The sequence below is a fragment of the Epinephelus lanceolatus genome, chromosome 9 (genome assembly GCF_041903045.1).
Source record: "Epinephelus lanceolatus isolate andai-2023 chromosome 9, ASM4190304v1, whole genome shotgun sequence".
In the NCBI taxonomy this organism is placed as follows: domain Eukaryota; kingdom Metazoa; phylum Chordata; class Actinopteri; order Perciformes; family Serranidae; genus Epinephelus; species Epinephelus lanceolatus.
The window spans coordinates 597,501-612,791 of NC_135742.1; the positions used below are offsets into that span (position 1 = coordinate 597,501).

The 15,291-nt window shown below is 45.4% G+C and overlaps 1 protein-coding gene across 1 annotated transcript in view; it reads left to right on the plus strand.

Annotated features, from left to right (window-relative positions):
* The window catches only part of snapc4 (small nuclear RNA activating complex, polypeptide 4), a 20,884-nt gene extending 9,048 nt beyond the window's left edge, over nt 1-11,836 (plus strand). Inside the window, exons 9-20 of the mRNA XM_078171059.1 lie at nt 690-762; nt 889-1,053; nt 3,664-3,814; nt 3,974-4,080; nt 4,178-4,272; nt 4,358-4,452; nt 4,733-4,833; nt 6,285-7,973; nt 8,147-8,854; nt 9,020-9,887; nt 9,974-10,266; nt 10,970-11,836. Of these exons, the coding sequence (XP_078027185.1) occupies nt 690-762; nt 889-1,053; nt 3,664-3,814; nt 3,974-4,080; nt 4,178-4,272; nt 4,358-4,452; nt 4,733-4,833; nt 6,285-7,973; nt 8,147-8,854; nt 9,020-9,887; nt 9,974-10,266; nt 10,970-11,071 (4,447 nt within the window). The 3' untranslated portion in view covers nt 11,072-11,836. The remainder of the gene's footprint in view (nt 1-689; nt 763-888; nt 1,054-3,663; nt 3,815-3,973; nt 4,081-4,177; nt 4,273-4,357; nt 4,453-4,732; nt 4,834-6,284; nt 7,974-8,146; nt 8,855-9,019; nt 9,888-9,973; nt 10,267-10,969) is intronic.
* The last annotated feature ends 3,455 nt before the right edge of the window (nt 11,837-15,291 follow it).

The window sequence follows — 15,291 nt, forward strand, 5'->3', positions numbered from 1 at the left end:
GCACACACACAGACACGTGCGTGCACTTACAGGCGAGCACACTAGAGCACAGCTCGGGTCACATTTTCCTGACCGAAGTTTGTTACCTGACATAGTTATTGTTATGCACAGTGTGTAACACGCTGCTCACGCAGCAGCTCAGCACTACAGTCAGGTGGAGCAGAAACTGTGTTGCGATCAGGCGTTGTCACATAAATAACAAGTACCAGCACTTGAATAGGTCATAGCACAACACAGCAGCATGTCAAGTGGGCTGAACCCGAGCAAAATTCTGCCACCCCCCCACACGTCGTGACAAAGTGCTGCCCTGGGCAAATGCCCATTGGGCCCATATCAGGATCCACCACTGTGTGAACACTGATGTCGTTGTTCAGCTTCAGCGTCTGTGGATCTAGTTTATAAAAGACGAAGCAAAGAAACACAGAACATAATCTAACCTCACCAGGAACATCAGACAGGTCGCACCACTGTGTTTGACTTCATAGCTTTAAACTTTACTGCTGAACATAACATTTCCTGATGTTGTTGTTGTCAGGGTGACGTCACGGTGAGTCTGTCTGTAGAGCATAGAAACAACTGTAGCTTCAAGCTAACTGACTGTCTCCATGGCAACATCATAGACATTATTCATATGTCTGTTGAAAATCTGTGGATCTGTTTATAATGTGAGTCTGTCTCTGATTGGTCAGAGCGAAGAAGGAGGAGGAGCTCCTTGGTGATCGATATGATGAACATGATTGGCAGAAAATCTCCAATATTGATGTGAGTGGAAAAATCAACCAATCACAGAGCAGAGTGTAGAAGCACCTGACTGTCAACATTAACCTCTCTTCCTCATCTGCTCCTCCTCTCCTGTCCACACCTCCTCTCCTCTCCTCTCCTCCTCAGTTTGAGGGCACGAGGGATGCTGAGGACATCCGTAGTTTCTGGCAGAACTACCTCCACCCGTCCATCAACAAGACTGCGTGGAGTAAGGAGGAGGTGCACCAGCTGAAGGAGGTCAGCAGGAGACATGTGGAGAGAAACTGGGAGACCATCGCTGCAGAACTGGGGGTGAGGAGGAGCTGCTGTCCGCCTGTCTTCCACCCATCAGTGTCTCGATCTCTCTGACCCGTCTGTCTCTGATCCGTCTGTCTCTGACCTGTCTGTCTCTGACCTGTCTGTCTCTGACCTGTCTGTCTCTGACCCGTCTGTCTCTGACCCGTCTGTCTCTGATCCGTCTGTCTCTGACCTGTCTGTCTCTGACCCGTCTGTCTCTGACCCGTCTGTCTCTGACCCGTCTGTCTCTGACCTGTCTGTCTCTGACCCGTCTGTCTCTGACCCGTCTGTCTCTGACCCGTCTGTCTCTGATCCGTCTGTCTCTGACCTGTCTGTCTCTGACCCGTCTGTCTCTGACCTGTCTGTCTCTGACCCGTCTGTCTCTGAGCTGTCTGTCTCTGACCCGTCTGTCTCTGATCCGTCTGTCTCTGACCTGTCTGTCTCTGACCCGTCTGTCTCTGACCTGTCTGTCTCTGACCCGTCTGTCTCTGAGCTGTCTGTCTCTGACCCGTCTGTCTCTGACCCGTCTGTCTCTGACCTGTCTGTCTCTGACCCGTCTGTCTCTGACCCGTCTGTCTCTGACCCGTCTGTCTCTGACCTGTCTGTCTCTGACCTGTCTGTCTCTGATCCGTCTGTCTCTGACCCGTCTGTCTCTGATCCGTCTGTCTCTGACCTGTCTGTGTCTGACCTGTCTGTCTCTGACCTGTCTGTCTCTGACCTGTCTCTCAGTTCAGTTCAGTTTTATTATGAATGTCCCAAAGTTAGGTTGCAGCTTCATAGAGGCACAAAGACACACACACATAAAAACATGGTAAGACAGAACATAACATGGAGACAATACAAGTAACGTGCACACAGACAGCAGTTAGCGAGCAGCATGCTAGCACACACCAAGTCAACCAGACTGCCAGCTGACTTCCATTAATATTTATATTGAATAAGCTAGAATAAGGTAAAAATAATAAATATGGTACGAGTTCTGTAAGTGTACAGAGTGACAATAAGACGCACAGTGACCAGTAAAGTGCAATCTCTCAAAGGTTCGATCAAGAACAAAGTGCCAGTCAATACATAGCATAAACAATGACAACAACAACAACAAACAACAGTGAGTAATTTAAGACAACGGCGGCAGCTGCAGCTATGAATGACATTACTTCCTTCCCTCAGCAGCATTCAATGCTCAGATACAGACAGGAATAAAAGAGTATTTGTACCTGTTTTCAGTGGGCCGTGGGACACACAAGCGAAGGCCGAATGGAAGGAGCCTATGCTCAGAACTGAGTGGGTGAACAACATCCGAGCGAATCGACGGAGCTTTCAAGCGCGCCTGTCTGTTAAAGATGTGATCTGGGCTATCCAATTGGATGCCGGCTACCTAAGAGGCCACTGTCACCATTTTCCGAGGGAATTCTTATTCTTGATGCAAAGATTACCATAGCAACAGATAATAGAAAAAGAGATGAGAGATTCAATATAAGCGCTGTAGAACATTTTCATCAGAGTCTTGTCGACTTGGAACTTAGCCAATTTCCTCAAGCAGTGTAGGCGTTGCTGACCCTTCTCACACAACATGTCTGTGTTTAGCTCAAATTTCAACTTGTCATCTGTTATCGTGCCCAGATGTTTATAGTTGGTCACGATGTCAATCAACCAATCAATCAATTTTATTTATAAAGCCCAACATCACAAATCACAATTTGCCTCACAGGGCTTTACAGCATACGACATCCCTCTGTCCTTATGACCCTCACAGCTGATCAGGAAAAACTCCACAAAAAAACCCTTTAACGGGGAAAAAAAAACGGTAGAAACCTCAGGAAGAGCAACTGAGGAGGGATCCCTCTTCCAGGACGGACAGACGTGCAATAGATGTCGTACAGAACAGATCAGCATAATAAATTAACAGTAATCCATATGACACAATGAGACAGAGAGAGAGAGAGAGAGAGAGAGAGACATGATTCCACAGGAGAGGAGCCTGATAGCTGAAGGCTCTGGCTCCTGATCTACTTTTGGAGACTTTAGGGACCACGAGTAACCCTGCGTTCTCAGAGCGCAGTGTTCTGGTGGGATAATATGGCACTATGAGCTCTCTAAGATATGACGGAGCTTGACCATTTAGAGCTTTATAAGTTAACAGTAGGATTTTAAATTCAATTCTGGATTTTACAGGGAGCCAGTGCAGAGAAGCTAAAACAGGAGAAATATGATCTTGTTTCTTAGTTCCTGTTAGTACACGTGCTGCTGCATTCTGAATTAGCTGGAGAGTTTTTAAGGACTTACTAGAGCTACCTGATAATAGAGAGTTACAGTAATCCAGCCTTGAGGTAACAAAAGCGTGGACCAATTTTTCTGCATCTTTTCGGGTCAGGATAGGCCTAATTTTCACAATATTATGCAGATGAAAAAATGCAGTCCGTGAGGTTTGTTTTAAATGAGAATTAAAAGACAAATCTTGATCAAATATTACTCCGAGGTTTCTTACGGTAGTGCTAGAGGCCAGAGCAATGCCATCTAGAGAAACTGTCATCAGATAAAGAGTCTCTGAGTTGTTTGGGGCCAAGAACAATAACTTCAGTTTTGTCTGAATACATGTGTATCTCTCATCTGTTTCTCTCTCAGACGGGGAGGACGGCCTTCCTGTGTCTTCAGACATTCCAGCGTTTTGCCTCGGACTCATTAAAACGAAGTAGCTGGACTCCTGATGAAGACAATCTGCTCAAAGAGCTCGTGGACAAGTTGAGGATCGGAAACTTCATCCCCTACACACAGAGTAATGACATCACACTGTGACAACACACTCTGTGGCTCTATCCCAGTACATCCTCTGCCCCTACCACTTAGCCCTCACCTGAAGGGGTAGGGTGTCCTGACTATTGTTGGGATACTGCTTTCTTACATGTGTCTATCTCTCTACCTGTCTGTCTCTCAGTGAGTTACTTCATGGAGGGTCGGGACCCAGCTCAGCTGATCTACAGATGGAACCAGGTTTTGGACCCGAGCCTGAGGAAAGGCACATGGACCAAAGAGGAGGATGAGGTAGGTTGATAGAGGACACATTGGGGACCAGTTATACAGAGGGGGGGGGGGTGTTAACAGAGTGATATTAATATTAGTGTGTCCGTCTGTTCATCAGCTGCTGCTCCAGGCCGTGTCTCACCATGGAGAGAAGAACTGGTGGAAGATCCGCCTGGAGGTTCCTGGACGCACCGACTCCAGCTGCAGAGACAGGTGAGAGCTGATTGAACGATAGAAGGTGTCAGTATGTCCTCAGGTGTGTTCAGACAGGAAGTAAACTGTGTGTGTGTGTGTGCAGGTATTATGACTGCCTGAAGGCGGGGACAAAGAGAGGAGCGTTTGACCAACAGGAGGTAGAGCTGCTACTGCGGCTGGTGGACAAACATGGAGTTGGTGAGACACAGACACACACACAGAGCGTTGGTGCTGAGGCTCATGGGTAATATAGTGTTTAGCAGTCACGATAAGTGTGTGTGCGCGTGCGTGCATGTTTGTGTGTGTGCGTGGTTGTGTGTGTGTGTGTGTGTGTGTGTGTTTGCGTGTGTGTGTGTGCGTGGTGTGTGTGTGTGTTTGTTTGTGTGTGTTTGTGTGTGTGTGTGTGTGTGTGAGTGTGTGTGTGTGTGTTTGTTTGTGTGTGTTTGTGTGTGTGTGTGTGTGTGTGTGTGTCTGCCAGGTCGCTGGGCGAAGATTGCTGCAGAGATTCCTAATCGGTACGACGCTCAGTGTCTGAGAGAGTGGAGGAAACTGAGCAGATCAGCAGCTGCCCCTGTTCAGGTAAACTCACCTGGTCTAATTCACCTGTAACACCAAAGAAAAAACAAAAACTGATCAGTATCAGGCAGTGTTGATTCTGACAGCAACTTCAGTTTTATTCTGAGTCTTGAGGTGAATAAGTTTATTAATTTTAGTCCCATTTAAGTCGTTTTTTTGTCCTTAATAGTTTTAGTCGACGAAAGTTCAAAACATTTTAGTCCTGATGTTTTCTGTGTTTTCTCTTTAAACTAATCCAGTGAGGCTAATTCATGTCTCAGAAATCAGAATCAAGGTGACAGGTTGTATGAAATAATTAGTGTGTCATGTCTCCAGCAGTGTTTGACAGGTTTAAGGGCTGATTTACAAGCACACACTTACTGATCATCATTTGAAAAGCTAACCAACGCCTGACGCTGCTCCGCTCTGACTGTGAAACATCCTGGTGCAGACTATTTACTGAAATTTACCAGCCTGTCACTCATGCTGTATCTGAAGAGAATTGCAAGCATGGCCATTCTCGGCTTTCAATGTCCGACAGTCCACCACCAACATTTTCATCACGTCTCATCAGCGAAAATTAAACATAGATTCAGTCTGAGTTTTTATTATCAAGATCTATTTTACGCTTAACAAAAGGGTTGTTGATGAATAATTTTCGTCATGGTTTTGGTCAATGAAATTAACACTGCAGGATAGTTCAACATATCGTTTAGTTTGTAATGGGTACCAAATGGTAAAAAAAGACATGTATTGTTACACCCCCTAATATGCAGATATCTGTTTATAGAGATGACCTTACTGCTGTTTGACGTATTGCTGATGTAAACTTTCTCGCCACTGACTGACCCCAAGTGCTTGTTCAAGTCATTTTTGTGTTCTGGACGAAGATATTTTGTAAAACTAAGGTCATTTGGACAGATTTTTACTTATTGAAGGGGAAACGTCCCTCTTCAAAAACATCTGTTTTTCGTGTAGTTGAGGCTGAACCGATATGGAAAGATTTAAACATCTAAGATCCATTAGAGCTGAGCAAACTGGATCTGACGTGAGACTGAATTACAGTCAAAAGCTCCAGAAAAAGTAAGTGGACCTTGAATTGAGAATGTTTTTTCAGTTGCTGTTTCCAAGGCCAAGACGGAAATGTTTGACGTGATGTTTGGGAGGAAGTGGAGCCTTTCAAACTGTCCAAAATCTGTTAGAGAAATGTATTTTAAACCCAGAAGATCTACCATATTCAATAAATAATGTTGTTAACGTGGCGTCGACGATCAAGGAGAATCAAAATAAATCAGGGCGTCATCAGGGTAAAGTCAAACCTGATGATGTGTCCTGTATTCATCCTGTCCCCGTGTTCATCGGCTTTGTTGTCAAATCAGTCTGGTGCCTGGTTTAACTTCCTCTACAGACAGGAAATCAGAAAACAAATTGCCTAAACAGAATATGTGACTGACTCTAAATCTCTCTGTTGACAGAAAAACAAAAAAAAGAAGAAAACTTCAAAGAGTAGTGGAGTACAGCCAAAGAAGAAGACGAAGATAAGGACGAAGGCAGCTGGCACCGCTAAAAGGAGTATCAGGAGTCGGCTGATGACGCTGAAGGAGGAGGAGGAAGAGGAGGAAGAGGAGGAGAGCAGTGAAGACGAGGGGATGGTGGTGGAGTACATGGACAGTGATGAAGAGGAGAAAAAGAAAAAGAAGAAGAAGAAGGAGGTGGTGAAGGCAGAGAAGGAGTACACCTTTCCTCCCATGCAGGAGTGGATTCCAGTAGAAAAAGCACAAGCACCTTTCACCTTCCTGAGCTTTCGACCAGTGGAGTTACCTTCCTCTGGAGTTACCCACAGTCGTGTGCGGTCGACCATCGTGGGCCAGTTTGGACGCTCCGTGATCATCGGACCAGCTCCCAGAGAGCTGCAGTGGGGGGAACGCCACAGCAGCAGCACCATGATGATGGTGTCACCTGACCAGCTCCGAGCCCACCTGCGCTCCCAGGAGCACAAATTCAAAACCCGGAGCTCCGGCCCCCGAGGGAGGGCCAGGACCAATGACCAGAACCCACTGGGCCGAGTGACGGACAAGGGGATCTACTACCAGCTGCAGGCCGCCGTGACACCGTGGATCGGCAACCTGCTGATCCCGCCAAAACACAGGCAGACGGAAGCCGATGTCCTGAGGGAGCGAGCAGAGAAGACCAAGCTCTGCTCGACTCCTGTCTTCCTGCTCCTCCTCCAGACCTTGAACGTGGATGTCGTTGGCTGTAAGGAGATGATAGAGCAGAGGAGGAACAAGGTGGTGTCACTGGCTCCGCCTCAGTGCCCTCGCTCCGTTCGTCCGAACACCGTCGCAGGAATCCTACAGCAGAAGAGAGCCATAAAGGAGGAGCTGCGGGAGTTCAACCAGCAGCACAAACTGATCCTGAAGCAGCTTCAGGAGCTGCAGCAGAAACAGAAACAACAGCTGCTCGGACAGCAGCAACCCCACCTTCCTCATCCCCATCCTCCTCCTTGCCCAACCACGCCCTCTCAGAGTTGTCCCCGCATTCTCCTTCAGATGCCTCCTAACATGCATCCTTTGATGTCTCCCATGTCATTTCCTCAGGCCGTCTTCATCCCTCATCCTGTCACGCAGCCTCGCGCTCCCTCTGTCCAGTCTCCCTCTGCCCTGAACACATCCCCCTTAGCTCCACCCAAACCTCCTCCTGTGGGGGTCGACTCCTCTCCGTCACCTCCACATCCTGCTCCTCACAGTGTCATTCCAGTCTCTGTGGTCTCAAAGCCCCTGAACACCACATCTACTTCATCTGCCTCTCTCCAACAAGAAGCTCCACCTTCCACCCAAAACCTGATCATTGCCTCGCCCGCATCCTCTAACCAACATGTTACTGTTGTTTCTACACCGCCCAGTCATCACGCCCCTCCCTCCACCTCCAGCAGCCCCGTCACCTGCATCAGCAAGCCTCATCCTGCCCCTCATCATCGCGTCACCTCGAGTTCACCCAAAGGGAGGGGCCAAAAGGTGGCTGTCTGCAGCAGTCAGAGTGGGGGAGATTTGGGCTGGGCAGGTGAAGGTGTGGGTGGGGTGAGTGACAGTATGATTAAAGAAGGAAGGAGGGTTAGGACGCCGAGTCAGAAGGCCAAAGCTCTGCAGGAAGCCACCGAGGCCAAGGTAACTGATCCGCCTTTTCAGGGCTGATGTCATGAGATGACTCGTGAAGTGATTCAATTTAATGACATAAGGCCCCTCGGACGGTCCCCTCAAGACCACCGTAGGATGTTTTTTAAACTTTGTGTACTGGTAATGTGAATTCACTGGTCTGACTGGTCTCTGGTTCATTTCAGGCTGAAGCCAAGAAGAAAGCTGCTTCATCTCCACGAAAGAGAGCTCAGATCCAGACCATCGCTCCTGCTCCTCCTCAGACCTTGGTCCCTCCTCACACTGTTCTTGCTGCTCCTCACACTGTTGTCGCTGCTCCTCCTCAGCAGGTCTGCACTGTTCCCATCCAGCCCGTACGTCAGACTCCTCCCTCCTCCCTGACCAGTCCTCCAATAGCTCCTCAAAGACCTCCTCCTGCCAGGGTCATTTCCTGTCCTCTGACCAAAGCTACACCTCCTTCTGCTCCTCCTCCTGTAGCTGTGAGCCCGTCCTCATCGCCCTTAAACGCCACACCTGCCGGCTCTGACAGGACTGTGTCCTCAACTCAAAACCCCAGTTTAGCCCTGCCCCCCTCCATACAGACCAATCAGCACACTGCTTCCTCCTGGTCAAGCCCAACGGCTCCTCTCCCCAACGATCATGACTACACCTGTTTTAATCTCCCCTCCAGTCATGATGGCTCAAACTCAATTCAGCTGACCCCTGACTCCTCCCCCAACACGCGTCCCAAAGCCCCACCCAGTCGGAGGAAACGAGGGAGGAGGGAGGAGCAGCCGAGTGTGACGAGCAGTCAGGAAGACAAAGGTGTGGGTGGGACAGGTACAGGTGTGATCCAGGAAGGAAGGAGGATTCGGACCCAGACTCCGAAGGCCAGAGCTTTTCAGGAGGCAAAGGTAAGATCTATGTGACCTCCTCCTGGTCTGTCTCCTCTGTCTTCTTGTCTTCAGTTCGCCTCCCCCTCTCAGTCCATTTCCACACAGTCTATCTGCACTCAGTTTGTCTCCTCTCAGGCCATCTCCTCTTCTCAATCTGTCTCCTCCTGTGTCTTTTGTCTCCAGGCTGAAGCCAATAAGAAGAGAACTTCTTCTTCTTCTCCTCGTAAGAAGCGTTGTCGTAAGTCCCGCCCTAAAGAGGAAGTTGTCGCACAGAGCCAGCCAATGACTCCGCTTCCTGGGATCTGTTTACTTACTGATCAATCCATGTGGGTCATGACTCCTGGTGGGCTGGTCAAGTTGGCAGCCTCGCCCCCCGGCACACAGCAGGTGTGCGTATCAAGCGCTCCCCTCCCAGCTCTACCCAGGAATAATTTAAACCATCAGCTGACCACAACCCCTCAAATCACCAACGGCAGCCTGCGATCAATCGCACCTCACCCCCCTAACCCTGAGCCTGTCCCTGTAGGCCTCCCCGTTCTGAATCAACTGAGCCCTTTTCCTGCCCCACCCACCTGTGTCTCTAAACCCCTCCCCCCAGGCTTCATCCTGCAGCCCCTCTCAGACCCTGACTCCTCCCCCCAGCCTCCTCTGAAAGTCCTCTTGCCATATAAGGGCACAGTCAGAGCGGACCCGGCAGCACCCCCTCCCCTCAGGAGGGAGCCACTGCAGTTTGACCCCTCCCTGATGTTCCTGGAGTCCCAGAAGGTGGTGCGTGATTGGCTGAGCGGTCGTGGAGGAGTGGTGGTACCTGGAGCGGGCGTTGCTCTTCCGTATTTGCCGCCGTTCATCAGCAGTCTGTGTACTCTGAGCGCGCTGCTGCGGGCCAAAGATTCTCTGACCAAATCGTCTCTGCAGCTGCTGAGTCAAGGCTCCGAACCCCGACGCTCGACAACCACGCCCATACCTGACGACAGCACTGAGATGACTTCCAGTCCGCCTCCCGACCTGCCTGACTCCACCTCTGACCTCCGACCGGCACAGGACTCTGAAGGTAACACACCTGAGCGTCACATCCTGCTGCTGCTGCTGCACTTCCTGTATTTGCTACATTTACACGTTTGTTTTGTCCACCTGCAGCTCCCTCCGTCAACTCTGACCTCCCGCAGGAAGACGAGGAGGAGCTTGTGGCAGTGGTACGTCAGCTGGTGGCGGAGCGTTTCTCAGGTAACCCCGCCTACCAACTGCTAAAGGCTCGCTTTCTGTCCTGCTTCACTATCCCCGCCCTTCTGGCCACCATGCAACCAATCAGAGAGAGGAATATGTCCTGCCCAGCCAATGAGGAGGAAGAGGAGAAGGAGGATGAGGAGGATGATGAGGAGGTGACGGAGCTGAAGAAGATGAAAGAGACAGGAAGACGGAGGAGAGCTGAGGTGAGTTCTGCTGCTCATGGAGGTCAAGATTATTTACAGGTTTTCTACATCAGAGACGCAGGTCAGATCTGAGTAACCCAAAACTCCAGTTTGTTTGATGAGTGTAAACAAGCGTACATTACCCGGGCACAGATCGACGGGTCCAGTAGAATGGTATCTTTAGTATGGGTCATATGTTCTCAATAATGATGTTAATGGTTTAACGGCTGAGAATATTTTTGACTGGTTACATCGGTCTATAACTACGGAGCTATTCTTTAGTTCACTGCTCTGTGCACCAACCAGGTGTGGTGGGAGCTAATCAGCCAGCAGCAGCACTTATTCAGTGATCACCCCCAGTAACACTGTCTCGCCCCAAAAGCGCTGCGTTGGAAACATTGTGCACTGTGGTTAGCAGTGTTAGCATGGCAATGCTAACACTGCTAGCAGGGTTTTGCGGCTCAAAATTAAGCTGCCTGCTCACTGGGGCGACCAGGGCAAAGACTGGAGGGTGGCGACCCTGTGGCTGGTAGTTACCTTATGGCAGCTACGTTGTGGTCGTTGGGCTGCAGTAGTTACGGTACGGTAGTCAAATTGGCATCACGAACAAAAGTGATGAAATAACTTTTCATTTTAATCAATGGATACTTTTCTGACATTTCTAATTTCATTGGTTCAGTTTATATTAAACACCATTTATTACCATTCATTCATTAATCTCCAGAGATCTGTGCTGCTGTGTGACGGGTCAGGAGCTCCAGCCAATCACTTCTCAGGAATCATCACCAGCACACCTGGACCGGACCGGACTGGATCGGACCAGTAAAACCAGACTGTTACAGATCTAAACGTTTAGTTCAGATCTTCAGTTTCAGCTGAAAAATGATCCTGATTAAATGTGTCAGCTGACTTAAAAAATGAAGATGAGATGAAAAAAATCAGTTTGAGTTTTGATGTTTCAGATTTTCAGAGTCTGTAGATTTTTACTGGACCCAAACCTGACGTCTTCTTTCTGAAAGTCAAGTTCAGTCAGTTTTTCGTCTTTTCTGAAGATTAAACGAAGAACCTGAAACAATCTTAAGATCTCAGAGTCAACGGGAGCATCTAAAGACAATCTGAAAAATCTGACATTTGAGAGCTGACTGAGTTTTTGAGTCAGAGTCAGACGTCCTGATGACAGAGCTTATAAATCAGCAGCTGATTCTCAAATGTCTGAGTGTCCTTAAATGCGCCAACACAGACAAAGTTAAAACAAATCTTGTTGTGAATAAATGAAGTTTCAGTCTGCAGGAGGATTTTCATCAAAACAAAGTAAAACTAGTTCATGCTTCAAGGATGGAGATCAGTCAGTAACATAATCAGTTATTGGACAGTCTTCAGGAGGGACGTGAAGATGAGTAAAACAAAGTTTCACAGAATAGTTTGGAGCTCTGTGGTGCATTCAGGAACCTCAGGAAAAAAGTGACAAAATTGCACTAAAATATGTTGTTTGTTATTTTTGGTTCTTGCATGATTTACTTTTTATTCAGCTTTTGTAAAGTTCTGTAATTAGGAGCTGATTATTTTGTAATAAAGAGACAATTATGTGAAATGAAGCTGTGTGTGCTCGTCCGTGTGTTTGGGAAGACCAGTTAGTCTTAAAGTGGGACTGTGAATGGACACTGAGGACTGGGGGACATTTTGGACTGTGAGGACATTGTGGATTATGAGGACATGTTTTGGTAAAGCTCATGACTTCCTGTGTGTTTCTATGAATTTTTCTCACAGGTAGATTAACTTGTCACTGTGGGAACACTGTGGACTGTGGGGACATTGTGGACCCAGAGACCACAGATAGACCCACACTGGTGTGGAGTATATGTGCTTAAACTGGTTACTTTGTTCTCTACTTTGTTGGTTTCACTTCAGCTCTGAGAGACTTCCAGGAATATTCAGGAATACAAATCAGCAATGTGACATCACTTCCTGTTTCAGTCAGCTGGTGTTTCCTGTTAGCTCCTGTGACTTCTCTAATCCGTCTCTTCTTCCTCTTTCTGTCACTTTCTGCCACTTCGTGTCCAGATGAACTCAGCTGAGGAGAAAACAAATGTACTTTCTCATTCATCTGTAGAAACCAGAAAACATCATATAAAATATTTTTACTGTTTATAAAATATAAAAACATGTTTGCATATTTGAGGAAAATTAAATTAACACAACATTTGTCAGAAAATTCAAGAGACATAATTAGAAGAAAAAATAGAAATATTGATTGATTTTCAGCTCAGGTCTCATTTTTCTGTGATTAGTTTAAAATGAAGTTTTTCTTTTTGTCATCAAACTGTGTCTCGTGACATCACAGTGTACCTGAATACTCAGAGGGAGCTGACATCCTCAGGTTTGTTCCTAAAACTTTACCTTTAACATGTGATTCTGATTTTATGTGTTTCATAAATCTGTCATAAGATTCCTTATTTTATGCAAACACTTAGCATGTTAGCATGCTAACATCAGCTAACTATCAGTAAACAGTCCAGCTGAGTCTGACAGACATGTCTGTAGTTCTGTGTATTTGATCAGAAATAAATCGAATAGCAGACACATTAAAATTAGTTTAAATTATTTTACACATCTATAAATCATGTCTGACAGAAAAAGATCCTGCGGTTCATCCTGAGGGGAACACGAACGAACCATGACTCACATCTAGTCACAGTCTGTCCAAGAGATGGTTCAGTCTGATCAAAGACACACTGACGTCAGCATCAAGTACAAGTACTGCATTCAAACTCTGAAGTAAAAGTACAACAGTATCAGCATCAACATGTACTTAAAGTACCAAAAGTAAAAGTACAACAGTATCAGCATCAACATGTACTTAAAGTACCAAAAGTAAAAGTACAACAGTATCAGCATCAACATGTACTTGAAGTACCAAAAGTAAAAGTACAACAGTATCAGCATCAACATGTACTTGAAGTACCAAAAGTAAAAGTACAACAGTATCAGCATCAACATGTACTTGAAGTACCAAAAGTAAAAGTACAACAGTATCAGCATCAACATGTACTTGAAGTACCAAAAGTAAAAGTACAACAGTATCAGCATCAACATGTACTTGAAGTACCAAAAGTAAAAGTACAACAGTATCAGCATCAACATGTACTTGAAGTACCAAAAGTAAAAGTACAACAGTATCAGCATCAACATGTACTTGAAGTACCAAAAGTAAAAGTACAACAGTATCAGCATCAACATGTACTTAAAGTACTAAAAGTAAAAGTACAACAGTATCAGCATCAACATGTACTTAAAGTACCAAAAGTAAAAGTACAACAGTATCAGCATCAACATGTACTTGAAGTACCAAAAGTAAAAGTACAACAGTATCAGCATCAACATGTACTTGAAGTACCAAAAGTAAAAGTACAACAGTATCAGCATCAACATGTACTTAAAGTACCAAAAGTAAAAGTACAACAGTATCAGCATCAACATGTACTTAAAGTACCAAAAGTAAAAGTACAACAGTATCAGCATCAACATGTACTTGAAGTACCAAAAGTAAAAGTACAACAGTATCAGCATCAACATGTACTTAAAGTACTAAAAGTAAAAGTACAACAGTATCAGCATCAACATGTACTTGAAGTACCAAAAGTAAAAGTACAACAGTATCAGCATCAACATGTACTTGAAGTACCAAAAGTAAAAGTACAACAGTATCAGCATCAACATGTACTTAAAGTACCAAAAGTAAAAGTACAACAGTATCAGCATCAACATGTACTTGAAGTACCAAAAGTAAAAGTACAACAGTATCAGCATCAAGTACAAGTACTGCATTCAAACTCTGAAGTAAAAGTACAACAGTATCAGCATCAACATGTACTTAAAGTACCAAAAGTAGAAGTACAACAGTATCAGCATCAACATATACTTGAAGTACCAAAAGTAAAAGTACAACAGTATCAGCATCAAGTACAAGTACTGCATTCAAACTCTGAAGTAAAAGTACAACAGTATCAGCATCAACATGTACTTAAAGTACCAAAAGTAAAAGTACAACAGTATCAGCATCAACATGTACTTAAAGTACCAAAAGTAAAAGTACAACAGTATCAGCATCAACATGTACTTAAAGTACCAAAAGTAAAAGTACAACAGTATCAGCATCAACATGTACTTTGAGTACCAAAAGTAAAAGTACAACAGTATCAGCATCAACATGTACTTAAAGTACCAAAAGTAAAAGTACAACAGTATCAGCATCAACATGTACTTGAAGTACCAAAAGTAAAAGTACAACAGTATCAGCATCAACATGTACTTAAAGTACCAAAAGTAAAAGTACAACAGTATCAGCATCAACATGTACTTGAAGTACCAAAAGTAAAAGTACAACAGTATCAGCATCAACATGTACTTAAAGTACCAAAAGTAAAAGTACAACAGTATCAGCATCAACATGTACTTAAAGTACCAAAAGTAAAAGTACAACAGTATCAGCATCAACATGTACTTGAAGTACCAAAAGTAAAAGTACAACAGTATCAGCATCAACATGTACTTAAAGTACCAAAAGTAGAAGTACAACAGTATCAGCATCAACATATACTTGAAGTACCAAAAGTAAAAGTACAACAGTATCAGCATCAAGTACAAGTACTGCATTCAAACTCTGAAGTAAAAGTACAACAGTATCAGCATCAACATGTACTTAAAGTACCAAAAGTAAAAGTACAACATGTAGAAGTAATAAGAAACAATATCATATCAGAGCTGTACTCTGTTTTGCAGTAATTAAAGTATAAGTACCTCAGAATGTACTTCTCATCCTGTAAAGAGTGAATCAGCAGAATTACTGATCACAGATATTGATTACTGATCACTGATGAGTGGGTCCTGGATACCTGCTGCAGCTGTCAGTGTTTATGTAGATGAAGAATCTTCCAGATGTTGATATCCAGGATCAGCTGATCACCTGAATCATCTCACCTGTGGACAGGTAAACAGCATCACCTGCTTAGGTATGTTAATGAGCTGCAGCTGCAACCTGATTAGTGG